This window comes from Oncorhynchus gorbuscha, linkage group LG21 (genome assembly GCF_021184085.1).
Source record: "Oncorhynchus gorbuscha isolate QuinsamMale2020 ecotype Even-year linkage group LG21, OgorEven_v1.0, whole genome shotgun sequence".
Classification (NCBI taxonomy): Eukaryota; Metazoa; Chordata; class Actinopteri; order Salmoniformes; family Salmonidae; genus Oncorhynchus; species Oncorhynchus gorbuscha.
In genome coordinates, this window is record NC_060193.1 from 47605746 (window position 1) to 47623018 (window position 17273).

Here is a 17273-nt window from a genome sequence, read left to right on the forward strand (position 1 = left end):
GCCGAGGTGCCTAGCCCCAGCGAGGCCAAACTCTTACGCAAACTGGAGGCTCAAGGTGAGGAGAAGAAGATGAAAAAAAAAACAGATCTCTGTTTTGAAGTCTGTGAATGCTACCTACCAAACATGTGTGGTCACACAGCAACGTTCCATCACCTCTCTCTGCAGAGATAGCCAGGCAGGCGGCCCAGATGAAGATGATGAGGAAGCTGGAGAAGCAGGCCATGGCCAGGGCAGCCAAAGAGGCCAGGAAGCAACAAGGTACACTACACCTGAGTGTATACACCATTCCCCGCTGTCCACTTGTAGAGATGTACAGTAGCACTGCTGCAAACCATTTCTTAACACCTAAGCCCCTAAAGTCTCTCTTTCAGCCATCATGGCGGCCGAGGAAAGGAGGAAGCAGAAGGAGCAAATGAAGATCATCAAGCAGCAGGTAGGGCATTCTTTACGTGGCACCACTTCCTGTCAAACCGTCTCCCGCCTTGACTATGGAGGGTGTCCTTGTTTTACCACTGCATCACCGTTTGGTTTGCATAGTGTATCGATCCACCTACCTCTGTGTTTCTCCAGGAGAAGATCAAGCGTATTCAGCAGATCAGGTTGGAGAAGGAGATGAGGGCACAACAGATCCTGGAGGTACTACAGTCAACTGACCCAAATACCAAACATATCCTCTGAATTAGCAGAACGTCACTCCTCAAATGCATCCCAGAGCCTCAGTCTACTCTGTCCATAGTATTTTAATCTTACCCAAGCCTATTACTGAATAATACCGCAGTGTTGGAAGGAGTAATGTCTCAGGCATAATTCCACATGGAACTAATGCTAAATTGGTCTTGGTTGACGGCTGTTGAATATTAAAATCGCTGTCTCTGCTAGCTGTCTCAGAGTCAGACCATATTTAAATGAGACAGAAATCATTTTTTTTTCTATTTTATCAGACAACAGCAACAGTTTAGCATAAGTGGGTTGGAAAAAAACATCTTTCCCTTGCATACACAATTACACTGTAGGAGCTCAAGTATTTTAGCAGGCCTAAATCAAATTTGAGTTGCCACGGTTGGCAAGCGACTCTTAACAGGATTTTTTTTGCTGTTTGCAATTACATATTTAAATGATACATGATTCACTCTCTGTGTTCTACACATTTGACTGGCACGTGAGGCATGCGTTTCATTTTCGGTTACAGGGAAAATATCATATTTTGAGTGGTGCGGTGCAAACCTACGGAGTGGCATGTGTCTGTCAGTCTGTCTGTCCAGATGTCTGGCAGTGAAATGACGTTTGACCCGAATTGCATTCGCAGGCTAAACGGAGAAAGAAAGAAGAGGTTGCGAATGCCAAAATTATGGAGGCAGAGAAACGAATAAAGGTGAGAGTTTGTGTTACACACACAGCATCTCAATATAAACCAAAATGTCAACGTTTTTTCCCCAGGTGAGATGTGTCTGACAATGAGATTAGGCATGAGCTGTGGCTCCTCTGTAAAATGGTCTGAAATCCCATCAGCCCTAGGGATTTTCATGATGGTGGCTGCATGAAAGTGTATTGATTTCCTCCCCTCATCTTTTCTGTCTTCCCCTGAAGGAGAAGGAAATGCGAAGACAGCATGCAGTCATTTTGAAGCACCAGGTACGCAGCGCTTTTCAGTCATTTTGAAGCACCAGGTACGCAGCGCTTTTCAGCAGCAAGCCTTTTCTCTACTGACATGATTGAAAGGATACTAAATACACTTCAGCTAGATCAGTGTTCACAGTGTGTGTGTGTGTGTGTGTGTGTGTGTGTGTGTGTGTGTGTGTGTGTGTGTGTGTGTGTGTGTGTGTGTGTGTGTGTGTGTGTGTGTGTGTGTGTGTGTGTGTGTGTGTGTGTGTGTGTGTGTGTGTGTGTGTGTGTGTGTGTGTGTGTGTGTCAAGGTTGTGTGTAACTAGATATTTTATTAAACCCTTTACTGTTTCTCTTTGGTCAGTTTCCATTCTATTGGGTTATTTCTAATCTTTGGGTATTTTTCTGCTAAACAATCTGTTTTTTTGTTGCTGTCATTTCTGTTCCATAATACTTTGCCAACTCTCTCTGCCAGGAGTTGGAGAGGCATAGACTAGATATGGTATGGGTATGTTTATTTTTGTACATCTAACACCGCATCGTGTTTCCTGGTTGTGATATGGTTGTCATAGCAATGCATTAAGTGTAGCACTGGCTGCAGTCATACTACATTATTCTGCATGGCTTTTCAGCAAAACAAACAAACACACACACACACACAAACAAGCACAACAGTGTGTCGCCTCCATCTGCTCTGAGACACCCGACCTCGCTCCGCCTGCGGTGGTTCGGTAGCTCCCCCCGTACTCCCCAGAATGCATTGCAAAAGGCGGCCAAGCCCTGCCATGCTCACTCTTACTGTCTGAAAGTACACTCCTCTCGATGAGTCATCCATCACATCCATTGTCTAGCTGTTGTTTTTGAGTGGCTGTGAGTGCTTGAGTTTTCCAGTTCCAGACATTGAGCTTGTGTCCGTCTCCGTCCACAAAGAGCTGCCCTTTAACCTGTTACGTCCCATTGAGTCTCTGAGGTTGCGTCTGAAATGGCATAGTGCACTACCTCATAGTGCACTACTTTGGTCAAAAGTAGTGCACTACATAGGGAAGAGTTTGCCATTTGGAATGCTGCCTGAGTCGTTCTGCTGCTCTGTTCTGTATCTGTACCTGCCTGTCTTCTGACTGGCTGTCTATTGCTGTACCTGCCTGTCTTCTCCAGCAGTCTGACTGGCTTGCTGTCTATTGCTGTACCTGCCTGTCTTCTCCAGCAGTCTGACTGGCTTGCTGTCTATTGCTGTACCTGCCTGTCCTCTCCAGCAGCTTGACTGGCTGGCTGGCTGTCTATTGCTTGTTGAGCGTGTCTGTTGCACATGATTAGAGCCAGGAGTTTTTCCTAACAATATGAACCTGAGCAGGAGAAGCTCCTGGCTCTACATGCTGCATGCAGCTGGCTCCAGAGGATTTGTTTCATTGACCTCTGTTTATCACATCACTGAGTTCCCTTTCAGACAGACAGTCACTGTCCTCGCTTTGCCTTGATCAAATCCTATTGGTTTACAATTAAACATTTGGAGACAATCTATCCTCAACCAGGCAAGTCTCCTTGTAAGACCTTCACTCAATACCCCCCCCCCCCCCCCCCCATAGGTTTAGGCTATTTTCAATCTGGAACGGCTATCAGCTAAACAGATGGATGATACACAGAGCAATGTTTGTTTTCATCCCACTGGCTTGTGGCTATGATGACTCTGTCATTTTGCGTTTGTTCCGTCAGCTTTTTACCTAGAGGCATCATAGCTTGACCCTAACTTCTCTTTTTTGACCCCGTCATCGCCATCTACCGCATTCTCCCTCTAATGCTTTCTGGTTGTCGTCATTCGTACCGTTGTCTTCTTAACCTCAGCTTCAACTGTACGTGTTGCTGTATGTGAAAACCTCACCATGATGGAGGCGAATGGTGGTTTTCCTCCTTCGGTCCAACTCTCTAAACCTTCTCCGGTGTGTAACATGTGTGTGTGTGTGTTTTCTCTGCTCTGCTAGGAGAGGGAGAGGAGACGGCAACATGGGATGCTCATGAAGGCGGTGGAGGCTCGCAAGAAAGCAGAGGTACGTGACACACACACACACAATACACACACACACACACGCCAGAAGGTCCCACTCCTCCTGAAACCACCCAATCCCTCTCTCCTCCCTCTACTTTTCATTTCTTCAATACACTAACTGAGTCAAAAGAATGGCCCTCGAGCTCTTTTTCTTTGAGAGCACAGGCAGGGGCGCCGGGCTGAATTCTAAAACTACTCAGCAGACTCGGCTTGACATTCTTGTCTGTTTTACCTCCACTGGCGTGAGCCCATTAACTCTCCCCTCCTCCCTCCTTCTCTGGGGCCCTCAGGAGCGCGAGCGCTTGCGGCAGGAAAAGCGGGATGAGAAACGCCTGAACAAGGAGCGGAAATTGGAACTGAGGAGGCTGGAACTGGAGATTGCCAGGGAGCTGAAGAAGCCAAATGAAGACATGTGTCTGGCCGATCATAAGGTAATAAATGACCCATCTTGCCCATGATTCAGTCCTGCGTGATGTCTGACGGGTGACATCATTAAAGGGACCTGGCTTTCCAAATTCTAGGTGGCCGTTTAATGTAGTTACATCTCTTTTACGTTATATGTATTTGAACTAACAAGTTAATGTTGTCTAGGTTTGGGTTATGTGTGGTTAAGTGCATTGTATCATCACAATGGTTTGTATGTACAGTATATCTGTTATCTATCATATGTGAAACCTGAGTACTGGACACGGTTTGTGCTGTACACTGCCATCAAGTGGCTGAAGAGAGTAATGCATAAGGCGGGACGAGATAATAGCCCACCACATGTTTACTAATGAAAACCTTAAAAAAGTTGCCATTCAGAGCCATGTGATTCAGTCATTGGCATAGCAATATGTTAGTCACACTACTCCCCATATACTACAGTCCACATAGGGCACAATAGGAGTCCCAGGATGTCATTTGAGAAGTATCCTAAACATTCCTCCCTCTCTCCTTACCTTTCGTTCCAGCCTCTTCCAGAGTTTTCCAGAATCCCTGGCCTGATCTTGCCGGGGGGTGCGGTGTCTGACTGCCTGATGCTGATGCAGTTCCTACGCGGCTTTGGGAAGGTGCTAGGCTTCGATGTGGGGGTGGACGTACCCACCCTGGGCATGCTGCAGGAGGGCCTGCTCAACGTGGGAGACAGCATGGGACACGTCCAGGACCTGCTGGTCAGACTGCTCTCCCTGGCTGTGTGTGACCCTGGACTGCCCCCTGGACACAAGGTGAGATACTGTACATGTACAGAAACATACCAAGCAGGCTCTCACGTAGGTGTGAGACTAAGAAACTAAGAAGCACTTTCTATGGAGAATCTCCACTGAACATGCTTTTTAGTCTAGGACTTAATCTGTGGTCTGGGAAACCAGTCCATTGTCTATTAGTCAACACTCCCCTGGAAAGTGTAGATGTAACAACTCTATCACGACCCAACCCTCCTGACACCCCCTTCCAGACCAAGACCATGTTGTCTTTCCCTCTATCTTCCATGACTCACCCATCCTGTCTCTCTCCTCTCCCCCCAGACCAAGACCATGCTGGGGGACCATCTGACCAACGTGGGCATCAACCGGGACAATGTGTCGGAGGTGCTGCAGATGTACATGGGGGCCCATTGCGGGCAGACTGACCTGGCTGAGCTGGCCCTCAGCCTGAAGACCAAGGCCTTCCAGGCTCACACCCCCACCCAAAAGGCCTCCATACTAGGCTTCCTGGCCAATGAGCTGGCCTGCAGCAAGAGTGTCGTCTGGTAGGAGTAAAGAACAGGAGACGCCAAACATTGAAATAGAAAATGCTGCAGCAAGAGTGTCATCTGGTAGGAGTAAAGAACAGGAGACGCCAAACATTGAAATAGATAATGCTGCAGCAAGAGTGTCGTCAGGTAGGAGTAAAGAACAGGAGACGCCAAACATTGAAATAGATAATGCTGCAGCAAGAGTGTCGTCTGGTAGGAGTAAAGAACAGGAGACGCCAAACATTGAAATAGATAATGCTGCAGCAAGAGTGTCGTCTGGTAGGAGTAAAGAACAGGAGACGCCAAACATTGAAATAGATAATGCTGCAGCAAGAGTGTCGTCTGGTAGGAGTAAAGAACAGGAGACGCCAAACATTGAAATAGATAATGCTGCAGCAAGAGTGTCGTCTGGTAGGAGTAAAGAACAGGAGACGCCAAACATTGAAATAGATAATGCTGCAGCAAGAGTGTCGTCTGGTAGGAGTAAAGAACAGGAGACGCCAAACATTGAAATAGATAATGCTGCAGCAAGAGTGTCGTCTGGTAGGAGTAAAGAACAGGAGACGCCAAACATTGAAATAGATAATGCTGCAGCAAGAGTGTCGTCAGGTAGGAGTAAAGAACAGGAGACGCCAAACATTGAAATAGATAATGCTGCAGCAAGAGTGTCGTCTGGTAGGAGTAAAGAACAGGAGACGCCAAACATTGAAATAGATAATGCTGCAGCAAGAGTGTCGTCAGGTAGGAGTAAAGAACAGGAGACGCCAAACATTGAAATAGATAATGCTGCAGCAAGAGTGTCGTCTGGTAGGAGTAAAGAACAGGAGACGCCAAACATTGAAATAGATAATGCTGCAGCAAGAGTGTCGTCTGGTAGGAGTAAAGAACAGGAGACGCCAAACATTGAAATAGATAATGCTGCAGCAAGAGTGTCGTCTGGTAGGAGTAAAGAACAGGAGACGCCAAACATTGAAATAGATAATGCTGCAGCAAGAGTGTCGTCTGGTAGGAGTAAAGAACAGGAGACGCCAAACATTGAAATAGATAATGCTGCAGCAAGAGCGCCGTCGTCAGGTAGGAGTAAAGAACAGGAGACGCCAAACATTGAAATAGATAATGCTGCAGCAAGAGTGTCGTCTGGTAGGAGTAAAGAACAGGAGACGCCAAACATTGAAATAGATAATGCTGCAGCAAGAGCGCCGTCGTCTGGTAGGAGTAAAGAACAGGAGACGCCAAACATTGAAATAGATAATGCTGCAGCAAGAGCGCCGTCGTCTGGTAGGAGTAAAGAACAGGAGACGCCAAACATTGAAATAGATAATGCTGCAGCAAGAGTGTCGTCTGGTAGGAGTAAAGAACAGGAGACGCCAAACATTGAAATAGATAATGCTGCAGCAAGAGCGCCGTCGTCAGGAGGGGAGAAAGAACAATTGAAACGAAACAATTAAAGGTCAGGTTCTATCTGCAGCAAAAGAGTTGACAGGTAGGAGGAGTGATGCTGACCTGTCAGCGTTGTACATCACACAGGCCTCATACCAGTGGAGCTGCAAGGGAATAGATTATTGGGCGTAAGGAGATCAAACATGGATTCTTGTGTTTTTACTGGCTTTACTGACAGGACATGCAGACAACATTTCACAAGCATGAGAGAACATCCTGGTAGATCTGGCATAGTCGTCCCTTCCTGTCTCATTAGGTGGAGCCAATGTGAAAGGTTTAGTGTACAGGGAGGCTTGCATACTGTTGTGAGCCTACTGCCCTCTTAGCTCCTTACAAATAATGACGTTCAGTCGACTTCACTCAGCTGCTAATGCTCTCGTGTTTTATTAATGCTGTGTAAGACTCTGTATAGATCAGCTAATCTGGAGTGGGATTCAATTTTGATAGAGAGAGAAGCCAATACATAAATTATTCACTAGGATGGAGGGATACTAGTGCTGCAGGCTATTCACTGTACAGAGAGAGAGAGAGGGAGAGAGAAAATTGTACTGTTTGTGTTCACTAGAGGTAACTGGCAAATTAAAGGAAACACCAACAAAAAGTGTCTTAATAGGGTGTTGGGCCACCACGAACCAGAACCGCTTCAATGCACCTTGGCATAGATTATACAAGTGCCTGGAACTCTATTGGAGGGATATGACCATTCTTCCACTTGAAATTCCATCATTTGGTGTTTTGTTGATGGTGGTGGAAAACGCTGTCTCAGGCGCTGCTCCAGAATCTCCCATAAGTGTTAAATTAGGTTGAGATCTGGTGACTGGGACGGCCATGGCATATGGTTTACATCGTTTTCTTGCTCATCAAACCATTCAGTGACGTCTTGTGCCCTGTGGATGGGGACATCGTCATCCTATGGGGACATAGCCATGGTAGCCAAAATAATGGCATGTCCAGCATTTTTATACATAATCCTATTATAAGATGTTAATTGCTGAATTAGCACAGGAACCACACCTGTGTGGAAGCACCTGCTTTCAATATACTTTGTGTCCCTCATTTAGTCACTGTTTCCATAGTTACCTGTACGTGTGAGCTGACATATACTGTATCTTACTCTGTTTCTACAGTGAGATCGACAAGAACCTTGATCACATGACCAACATGAGAAAGGACAAGTGGCTGATCGAGGGCAAACTCAAAAAGTAAGTGGTGTGTGTGTGTGTGTGTGTGTGTGTGTGTGTGTGTGTGTGTGTGTGTGTGTGTGTGTGTGTGTGTGTGTGTGTGTGTGTGTGTGTGTGTGTGTGTGTGTGTGTGTGTGTGTGTGTGTGTGTGTGTGTGTGTGTGTGTGTGTGTGTGTGTGTGTGTGCTTCTGAAAGCTCACCTGTGTGTTTCTCTCTCTCCAGGTTGAGGACCATCCATGCCAAACGGACCGGGAAGAGAGATGCCAGCATGGGAGGGGAGGAGGCCCAGCCCCTGGGTACGCCCTCCTCTGGCCTCAAACGCAAGAGAAAGGCCGGAGCAGAAAGCGACGACGATGATGATGAAGACGAAGACAGCGATGACCTGGCTGATGAAGATGACGAGGAAGAGGAGGAGGAGATGAAGAAGGCGAAGAAAGTGGAAACGTGTGACGAGGACGATGGGGACCAATCAACTAGTGTGGAGGAGCTGGAGAAACAGATAGAGAAGCTAGCCAAGGTAAGTCCTTCCTTCCGGAGATCTGAGAGTTCCATCTCTATGGAAGAACAATACTAAATAGTTAGATATTATTGATTCATTGATTTAGTTACAACTCAGGTCATGGCGTTGTTGCTTGGTTTCACAGCAACAGCACCAGGTGAGGAGGAAGTTGTTTGAGGCGTCCCACTCCCTGCGCTCCATGATGTACGGCCAGGACCGGTACCGCCGGCGCTACTGGGTTCTGCCCCACTGCGGAGGGGTCTTCATCGAGGCCATGGAGAGTGGAGAAGCTGCAGGAGAGCTGGAGAACGAGAGGGAGAGGAGGAGGGCGGCAGCAGGGGAGGTGCACATCAAGGAGGAGCCGCAGGAGGAGGAGGTGCAGAAGAAGAAACCTGGGGGCGTTGGCAGGGAGGAGAGGAGCGTCTACACCCACGTGGGGTCAGAGGAAGGGAAGGAGGAGAAGAAAGGTTCTCCCAATCTTTTCCTCTTGCAGTCAGCCTCTCTCTCCAAACTGACCACGCTCCTCCACGTAGCTAAGGAAGTTGCCATGGCAACCCGCGAAGCCGAGGCAGACCCCCATCCCAAATACAACGGCAGCTCCACTCCACTCTCTGTTACCACGACAACAATAACAACACCACCATCCTATCCCGCCCACAACGCCTCTCTACCCGCCTTACCTACAAGCCCCTGTGCGTCGACGGCACCCAACCTGCCATGCGAGGAGGCCAAACCCGGCTACCCCTCCTCCACCTCGTCTCCCTCCTCGTTCTCCTCCCTCCTGAGCCCCCCACCCCAGCTTTTCAGCCCTATGAAGACCTCCACCCTAATCCCTAACCCTCCACAGCTCCAGTACCTCCCCAGTGACCAGCTCCTCAGGGTCCTGACAGAGAGGAGCGGTCACTGGTTCACCCTGCTCCCCCGCTCTCCCTGTGACGAGACCTCCCTCACCACCTCTCCCTCCCCAGGGCCCGGCCCTCTCCAGTCCTCCCCGCTGCCCTCCTCCAGCCTCACGCGACCCAGGTCTCCCCCGGCCTCCCCCGCCCTGCCTCTCACCCCCTCGGCAGCGTCGGCCTCAGCCAGCCCCCACCATCCAGCTGGCTTCGTCAACTACCCTCTGTCAGCCCTGCAGGTGAGTACGCTGCCAGGACAGACCCCTTGTCCTAATGATTTATACTGGTAGTAGAAGCTGATAATGGAAAATCCTATGAATAAATGTAACATCAGAAGAATGTAGGTTCTGTTTGAAGCTACAGGCCCAAGTGTAGTGATACACATTAGTTTTTCTAATCATGATATTGAAGTGTCTGTGTATGTATCTCTCCCCTCTAGGGTAAGGCTGGCGGGTCATTGCTGGGTCTCTCAGCGTTCTGCGGTGGCTGGCCCAGTGGAATGCTGAGCCCCAGCCAGCTGCCCTTCTGCAGCAGCCCCCTGCCAGGCCACTCAGGCCTCAGCTCCGTGGAGGGCAGTGCCAACGTGGCGCCCAGCGTCTCCAGCAAGAGCGCGTCGCCTGTTCCTCCCGGCGAGAAGCTCTCGTCCACGGTGCCCTCTCCCGCCATGATGGAGGTGCCCAAGCACTCGGATCACCCCACACCACGGCCCATCCCCGAGGGTGAGCGTGTGTGTGCGAGCGCGTGTGTGGGATGAGTCATATATTTATTCAGTTAACCTTTATTCATTCACTGAGTCATAAGAATGAATAATTTATTTTGTTCCACTGGGTGGAAGAAAGGAATATCTTGAGGAGAGAGAACAGCACTGGAGTGTGTTCTGTATCAGAATACTGTAGATCTATTTCAAGTGGGCACTATATTGTCTTCAGTTCTTTTTCTGAAAAATGTCTATATGTTTATTTATGTGTGTGTGTGTGTGTGTGTGTGTGTGTGTGTGTGTGTGTGTGTGTGTGTGTGTGTGTGTGTGTGTGTGTGTGTGTGTGTGTGTGTGTGTGTGTGTGTGTGTGTGTGTGTGTGTGTGTGTGTGTGTGTGTGTGTGTGTGTGTGTGTGTGTGTGTGTGTGTGTGTGTGTGTGTGTGTGTGTGTGTGTGTGTGTGTGTGTGTGTGTGTGTGTGTGTGTGTGTGTGTGTGGTGTGTGGCGTTTGTGTGTGTATGTGTTGTGTGGTGTGTGTTGTGTTGTGTTGTGTTGTGTTGTGGTGTGTGTGTGTGTGTGTGTGTGTGTGTGGTGTGTGTGTGTGTGCTCAGAGATGCTGTCAGGCTGGTGGCGGGTGTCAGACATTGAGGAGCTGCGCTCCCTGGTGGAGTCCCTCCACAGCCGGGGAGTCAGAGAGAAGGTCCTGCACCGACAGGTGCACAAATACATGGAGCTCATCCCACAGGTCTGCACCAAGCACCGAGACGGTGAGTACTAATTCAGACACGAACACAGGCGGTAGGTCACTCAGTTGGTTGGCTGGTAGGTCCCTCACTTACCCAATCTTTAGCAATCCGCATAGCCTTTACAGAGTAGATTTAGCCAACAGATCCCGATGAATAAAGTAACTTTGATTTTGTGTCAGTGAAACTGAGCAGCACTCCGACTAGCAAGCCCAGACTTTCACAAAGACTTTTGCGTTGGAGTCTGATTGAGCACTGTGTTATGACAGCCCCGAGTAGTTCTAGCCCTACTGAGCACACTCCAAGCACCTGCGCCTCACAATGAGTTGACATTTGGTACATGACGCATGACTGACTGCTCAATATGAGTCTGACATCAAAGCCAGATTAGTTAACGTTCACATGGTTTCTGATTGAACAGCTCTTTGTGTCTGGATATTGAATTCTTAATCTCTCTGTGTGTGTGTGGTGTGTGTTTGTGTGTGTGTGTGTGTGTGTGTGTGGTGTGTGTGCGTGTGCATGCGTGTGTGTGTGTGTGCGTGCGTGTGTGTGTGAGTGTGTGTGGTTTTGTTGTTGCGTTGGGGAGGGAGTATCGAGCGACAAAAGCAAGGCCGAGGGTGTTGGGTCTGATGTGCGAATAATATGTATGCGGCGTCTATGGAGTGTATGACTGGTCTCTAATGCCGTCCCGCCTCCCCCATCTGCAGCGGCCATGATAGAGCTGTGTGAGCTGGAGGAGAGCCAGGTGAGTGTGGAGTCAGTGCGGGGGTGGTGTGTGGAGGAGCAGGCCATGGAGATGGACATCGCTGTGCTGCAGCAGGTGGAGGAGCTGGAGAGGAAGGTCACCACCGCCAGCCTGCAGGTGAAGGTAAACAACAACAACGACATCAACAAATGAGAAGCTTCCTTTTATTATAGCTCTCATCCTTATCCATTGGAGAAAATATAGGCCTCTGTTTGAAAGTAGTGAATAGTAGCGTTGGCCACTCGCTAACCTTTTCAAGTCTAAATTTTAACCAAGATCTAGTGGCAGTGGCCAGGGAATAGGTTGTTATTTAAGACTGTAGGAGTTTGAACCTAAAGACTGCATTACCTACCATTCCCTGCGCAGGGCTGGATGTACCCCGAGCCCCAATCAGAGAGGGAGGACCTAGTCTACCACGAGCACAAGCCCCTCCCCAAACACCAACCAGCGGCGGGCGGCGCTGGCGACAAAGACCAACCGGAGGACAAGGCGGACCACAAGGCGGGCGGCGTGGTGCGTCACGCGGACAACCCACTGGACATAGCGGTGACGCGGCTGGCGGACCTGGAGAGGAACATCGAGAGGAGGTACCTGAGGAGCCCCTTAGGTACCACCATTCAGATCAGGCTGGATAATGTGGGGGCTATCGGTACCGTCACTGTCCCCGCTCCCTCCAGTAGTGCTGACAGGGAAGGGTAGGTCATCCACTCAGCATTCAACACTTCTGTGTGCTTTTTCTGTGTCATTTTTCAAAAACACATCTACCTATGCTGTCCTCGTTTGGCTTTTGCCTCTTTTTTTATTGTGTATTTATGGTCGTCTCCTGGTTTGGGGTTTGACTCACAGTGTGGTGAATGTTTTTTCCTGTTGACTTTTCCTGGCCGTCTGCATAGTGTTATGTGTCAGTAATCATCCCCCCCCCCCCTAACATTATTATCCCTCCTCTCCCGGCATATGCATAGGTGTCATTCCTCCCTGGCAGTGTGTGTATCTGTACCCATATATCCCTGCTGCCTGCCTGCCCCCCCCACTCACTCTCATGCCTGTATCTGTCTGCACAGCCACAGTTTCAGCTAGTTGTGGTGACAGTGGCTGTGTGTCTGTGTGTCTGTGTGTCTGTGTATGGGCAAGTGTTTGTGTTGGAAAGCGAAGCATTGAGCGTGTGTACATGCCTGCATGCATCCGTGTTCCGACTTTCCGTTTCCTGTTTGCATGCGTCCATCCCTCTGACATCTGCGTTGCCTTCCACAGGGGCGAGGAGGAGGTGGCCCATGGGATGAAGGTGTGGAGGAAGGCCCTGGGCGACGTCCGCAGTGCCGCCCAGCTGGCCATGTGTCTCCAGCAGCTCCAGAAGTCCATCGCCTGGGAGAGGTCCATCATGAAAGTGGTAAAAGCTCAACGACTGTAGCTGGCTGGCACGGAATTTCAATATGTTAGGGAAGTGAATACTGTGTGTCATTGGAGAGCATTTGAATCCCAAGGCCATTTCAAGTCCCTTAGGGAATGGGTTCCAATGTAATCTTGGATGAATGTTGATTCGTAATCCATCCCTTGGGTTTGAGGTGACACTGTGTTGCCTGCTTTCAGTACTGTCAGATCTGCAGGAAGGGTGACAACGAGGATCTGCTCCTGCTGTGTGACGGCTGTGACAAAGGCTGCCACACGTACTGTCACAAACCCAAGATCACCACCATCCCCGAGGGGGACTGGTACTGCCCCGCCTGCATATCCAAGGTGACCCAAACTGTCCAGGCCACTATTCAACATTTACATATCCTACCTTACTGTAGAAGTGTGTCAGCCATGCATATCAGGCATGTACATTATTTCAAAGTACATCATGTAACTGTCATTTTCACATCATATATTATTTCAAAGTAGGTCACTCGACAACACTGTGTACACGATATGCGAAGTGCCATCGCTTTGTAAGTACATCTGCATGAATCTTTGTCCTCCTCCCCTCAGGCGAGCGGCCCGTCTCCCAAGAACAAGAAGCCGCCCAGCAAACCGGTGGCGGGTGGAGGCGGGAAGAAACCCTCCGCTGCCGAGGCCAAGCGGAACGGGAAGCAGGCCGGCAACAGTACCGCTAACGTGGAGGTGTCAGAGGACGACTCGGCGAGCGCCAGCGGCACCCCGAAGAAAGGAGGAGGAGCGAAAGAGCCCCCCGGCAGGAAGAGGAAAGGAGAGGAGAGCCCCGCCCCGTCCCAGGCCCCGCCCCCACCTCGGTCACCCAGTCAGGAGAGCCCTGTGGTGTGTGTGAAGAGAGCCAAGACAGCCAGAGACAACAACCGAGACCTGGGTTTGTGCAGGTACTGCACTACAAAGTTCAACCTTTGAGTCGTTTTCTAAGCACAAGTATCGGCACTTTAATCAGTGAGTTGCTGATGGAAATGTAGATGCGGGTAGTAAATGTATTTGCCTGGGGCATTGCGTTCAGCCTCTTTTAAATAATTGAAGGTTCCAATGTACTGTTAACATTCCCTTTGTGACGTGTGTGTGTGTGTGTGTTCTCTTCTGCAGGGTGCTCCTGGCTGAGTTGGAGCGTCACCAGGATGCCTGGCCCTTCCTCAACCCCGTCAACACCAAGGGGATCCCTGGCTACAGGAAGGTCATCAAGAAGCCCATGGACTTCGCCACCATCAGAGAGAAGCTCGTCAGCAGCCAGTGAGTTCACTATTAATATGACACTGTTACTATCCACTCCCTAGTAGTCACACTATGACTAACCCAGAGTTTTTTTTTTTTGCTGATCTAGTCACGTAACCAGGAAAAGAATAACATAACAATCGAGTGTTTTACTCATTTACTCGAAATGATCTGTTCCTCTCGTTTCAGGTATCAGAATCTGGAGACTTTCATTATTGACGTCAACCTGGTTTTTGATAACTGTGAAAAGTTTAATGAAGACAATTCAGACATCGGGCGAGCGGGACACAACATGAGGAAGTTCTTTGATAAGAGATGGACAGAGCTTCTCAATGAAATAAACTAATCCATCAATTTGGGTGTTTGTTTTACCGATCATCATCACTGTCTCAAACCAGACCTCAAGTAAAGTTCTATTTGACATTTCATAGCAGAGGCACCACGTTTTGGGAACGACAAGATGATGATGCTGGTCCGTCTGTACTTTGGGACGAACCCGGGGCAGTTAAAGTGAAATGTCAACAGACAGACTTGTAACGCTGGTGTTGCTACAGTACAACAGGGATCCAAACACCCAAAGAGTCACACACAATGTCAACCGGGTGTCTTAGTGCAATACCATTTCCTGTTCAAGATCATTGCACTGAATCCTCATCCTGCTCAACCACCCAAGATGCATCTGCGGTAGAATACTTTCCACTACTTGTAAATAGACGTTTTATTTTTATTTAATCGTATTATAGTGAATGTATTTAATTTTTTAATAATTATTTATGAATCAATAAATAAAATAAAAAAGGTCCACATCATTTTCTATGAAAAGGAAGAATCAGCTCAACTGCTTTGAATCGAAAGGAATGTCTATCTTTGTGTTTGACTTTTATTCGATTTTTTTTCTCCCAAATATGAAACAAAGCCAAGAAAAAAAATAGCTGTTTACACTGTTCTATGCTTTTGGGCACCAGAGGACTGTAATCATTACGTTAAAACTGTACAACTGCATTTAATTACAAAAATTGCAGAAAAACAGTCAGACAATGGTGATACATGTGTATATACTGTTTATTAATGTCAATATTCAAGTCTTGTTTGGAACGAATTGTTTAAAATATCAGATATTGTTTATGCCTTAGAATGATTGTAGCATTCTATTCTATTTTAGTGAAAGTGATTAAAAAAACATTATAAATATTGTTTGTACAATATATACATATCCTCTGCAAACACTGTGGTATCCTTAATCTTGGTAGTGCCTACCCTTCCAACAGGGGTGTAGGGGATATCATTTTTGGGTTTTTCCATTTTTATGATGACATTATTTTTATATAATTTAAATCCAACATGGCCTCCAAAGTCTGACAGTGACACAGTAATCATTCCTCTCCACACAGAAAGAGAAAAACAAACGACGTTTAAGTATTTTTTTGGTCTTTTTTTCCATGAAACATTTCCCCATATCTGCCTTGCCACAGTACAGAGGACGTAAGGCCATTTGTAACCACTGTGTTTGAATCTTGCTGTGTGTCGTGGCCTAATGGAGGCAGCTAGAGTTTTTTGTACCCAAGTCAGAGTACTTGAAGTTACTTTATTTAAGATATTGTGGAAAAAAAAGTATCATTCTTTTTGTAGGAGCTTTATTTTTCACTAGTGTGTGGCACGGACCTATTAAAGTATGTTTTTCAACCTAGTTTCACTCTGGGTGTGTTATTTTCCCTCTTCTACCTAGCCTGTGTCATGAGTCATGCAATTTTAATTTGGATGATGTGAGTGGGGAAGAGAATACCATTTTAGTTTTGCAATGCTTTTGGGTAGCACATGAATGTAGTACCTATTCAATTTAGGGCCTATTTTGGATGTTTTTCGACCTAGTTTCCCGCTGGGTGTGTTATTTTCCCTCTTCTACCTACCCTGTGTCATGAGTCATGCCATTTTAATTTGGATAATTTGAGTGGGGAGGAGAATACCTTTGTAGTTTTGCTATGCTTTTGGGTTGCACATTAATGTAGTACCTATTCAATTTAGGGCCTATTTTGGCCCCTCAAATTACCTACTTCTACTAGCTCTTTTGTTTACACAAATCTAAAATAATTTGATACATCTAGCCTATGAGTATATGTTAATGACTAATAGGGTTTAGATTAGAATCTAGACTTTGGAGATCGAGTCATTTTTAGATCTGTCAAAACATGAAAGGGTAGCCTACAAGGAGAACTTTCAGTTTGCTGTCATTGTGAATGGGTTTAATGTTGTTTGGACACGATTGATGGGTGGTCCTCCAGATTAAAAAAAAAATGGATAACGCATTTCCTGCATTTTAAAGGCCCAATGCAGTCATTTTTATCTCAATATCAAATAATTTCTGGGGAACAATTAAGTAACTTACTGTAATAACTTTCCATGAAAATTGTCAAAAAGAAACTACATTTATTTTTAAGCAATCAATGGTAGTGACAGGGGAATGTGAACATCAAACCAAATATGGAGTTGATTTCAGGTTATTCTGGTCACAGGGATCACAAGGCCCTCACCCTTCCATTGATTTTTAGCTAGTGATGGCTAAAGTTAGCTACGTTTGTAGTGGCTGTTTAAAGACAACAGATATAGCCCTCTGGAATATTATATTCACTTATATGCCAATGATGCCTATGTTTTCCCAAAATATCAACATATATCATAGATAAAGAGGTTTGTTTGGAACCTCTCTGTACTGGCTCTGACATTTCCGACTTGTTAACTGGTTGTAGTTATACACATGTCCGTTCAACCAATTAGCAAGTCGGAAATTTCAGAGTTACGACTAGCACGTGAATGTGGCTATGGGTATATGACTTGGGTGACTGGAGTCTTTGACCATTTTTAGGGCCTTCCTCTGACACCGTCAACAGAAAGAAATAGTAATGGAATATTTTTGTAGGCACTAACTTAGCCATTGATTCGTTGGACAAAGCCTATGAGAAAATTAATAGAGCTTTTATATGGTTTTTGGATAAACTATCTCATGTGCTTTGTTCTATGAGATCATTTTAAGCATTTATGCAAACAAAAAAATCACAAAACCTTAAAACCACA

General features: G+C 47.1%; 1 protein-coding gene across 6 annotated transcripts in view; it reads left to right on the forward strand.

Moving 5' to 3' along the window:
• LOC124008391 (bromodomain adjacent to zinc finger domain protein 2B-like) overlaps positions 1-15891 on the forward strand; it is a 21599-nt gene extending 5708 nt beyond the window's left edge. For 2 of the 6 annotated variants that reach the window (XM_046319638.1, XM_046319642.1), the window contains 23 exons: positions 1-55; positions 166-258; positions 372-433; positions 571-636; positions 1307-1372; positions 1588-1632; positions 2078-2110; positions 3579-3644; positions 3934-4074; positions 4597-4851; positions 5152-5375; positions 7928-8002; positions 8204-8498; positions 8626-9612; positions 9813-10092; positions 10679-10834; positions 11518-11678; positions 11922-12250; positions 12807-12942; positions 13143-13289; positions 13524-13867; positions 14079-14222; positions 14394-15891. The exon at positions 1-55 is cut by the window's left edge and continues 174 nt beyond it. In XM_046319638.1, coding sequence (XP_046175594.1) covers positions 1-55; positions 166-258; positions 372-433; positions 571-636; positions 1307-1372; positions 1588-1632; positions 2078-2110; positions 3579-3644; positions 3934-4074; positions 4597-4851; positions 5152-5375; positions 7928-8002; positions 8204-8498; positions 8626-9612; positions 9813-10092; positions 10679-10834; positions 11518-11678; positions 11922-12250; positions 12807-12942; positions 13143-13289; positions 13524-13867; positions 14079-14222; positions 14394-14550 — 4317 coding nt within the window. In that variant the 3' untranslated portion in view covers positions 14551-15891. The remainder of the gene's footprint in view (positions 56-165; positions 259-371; positions 434-570; positions 637-1306; positions 1373-1587; positions 1633-2077; positions 2111-3578; positions 3645-3933; positions 4075-4596; positions 4852-5151; positions 5376-7927; positions 8003-8203; positions 8499-8625; positions 9613-9812; positions 10093-10678; positions 10835-11517; positions 11679-11921; positions 12251-12806; positions 12943-13142; positions 13290-13523; positions 13868-14078; positions 14223-14393) is intronic. The other 4 variants (XM_046319640.1, XM_046319643.1, XM_046319641.1 and 1 more) reach the window with 2 other exon arrangements.
• The last annotated feature ends 1382 nt before the right edge of the window (positions 15892-17273 follow it).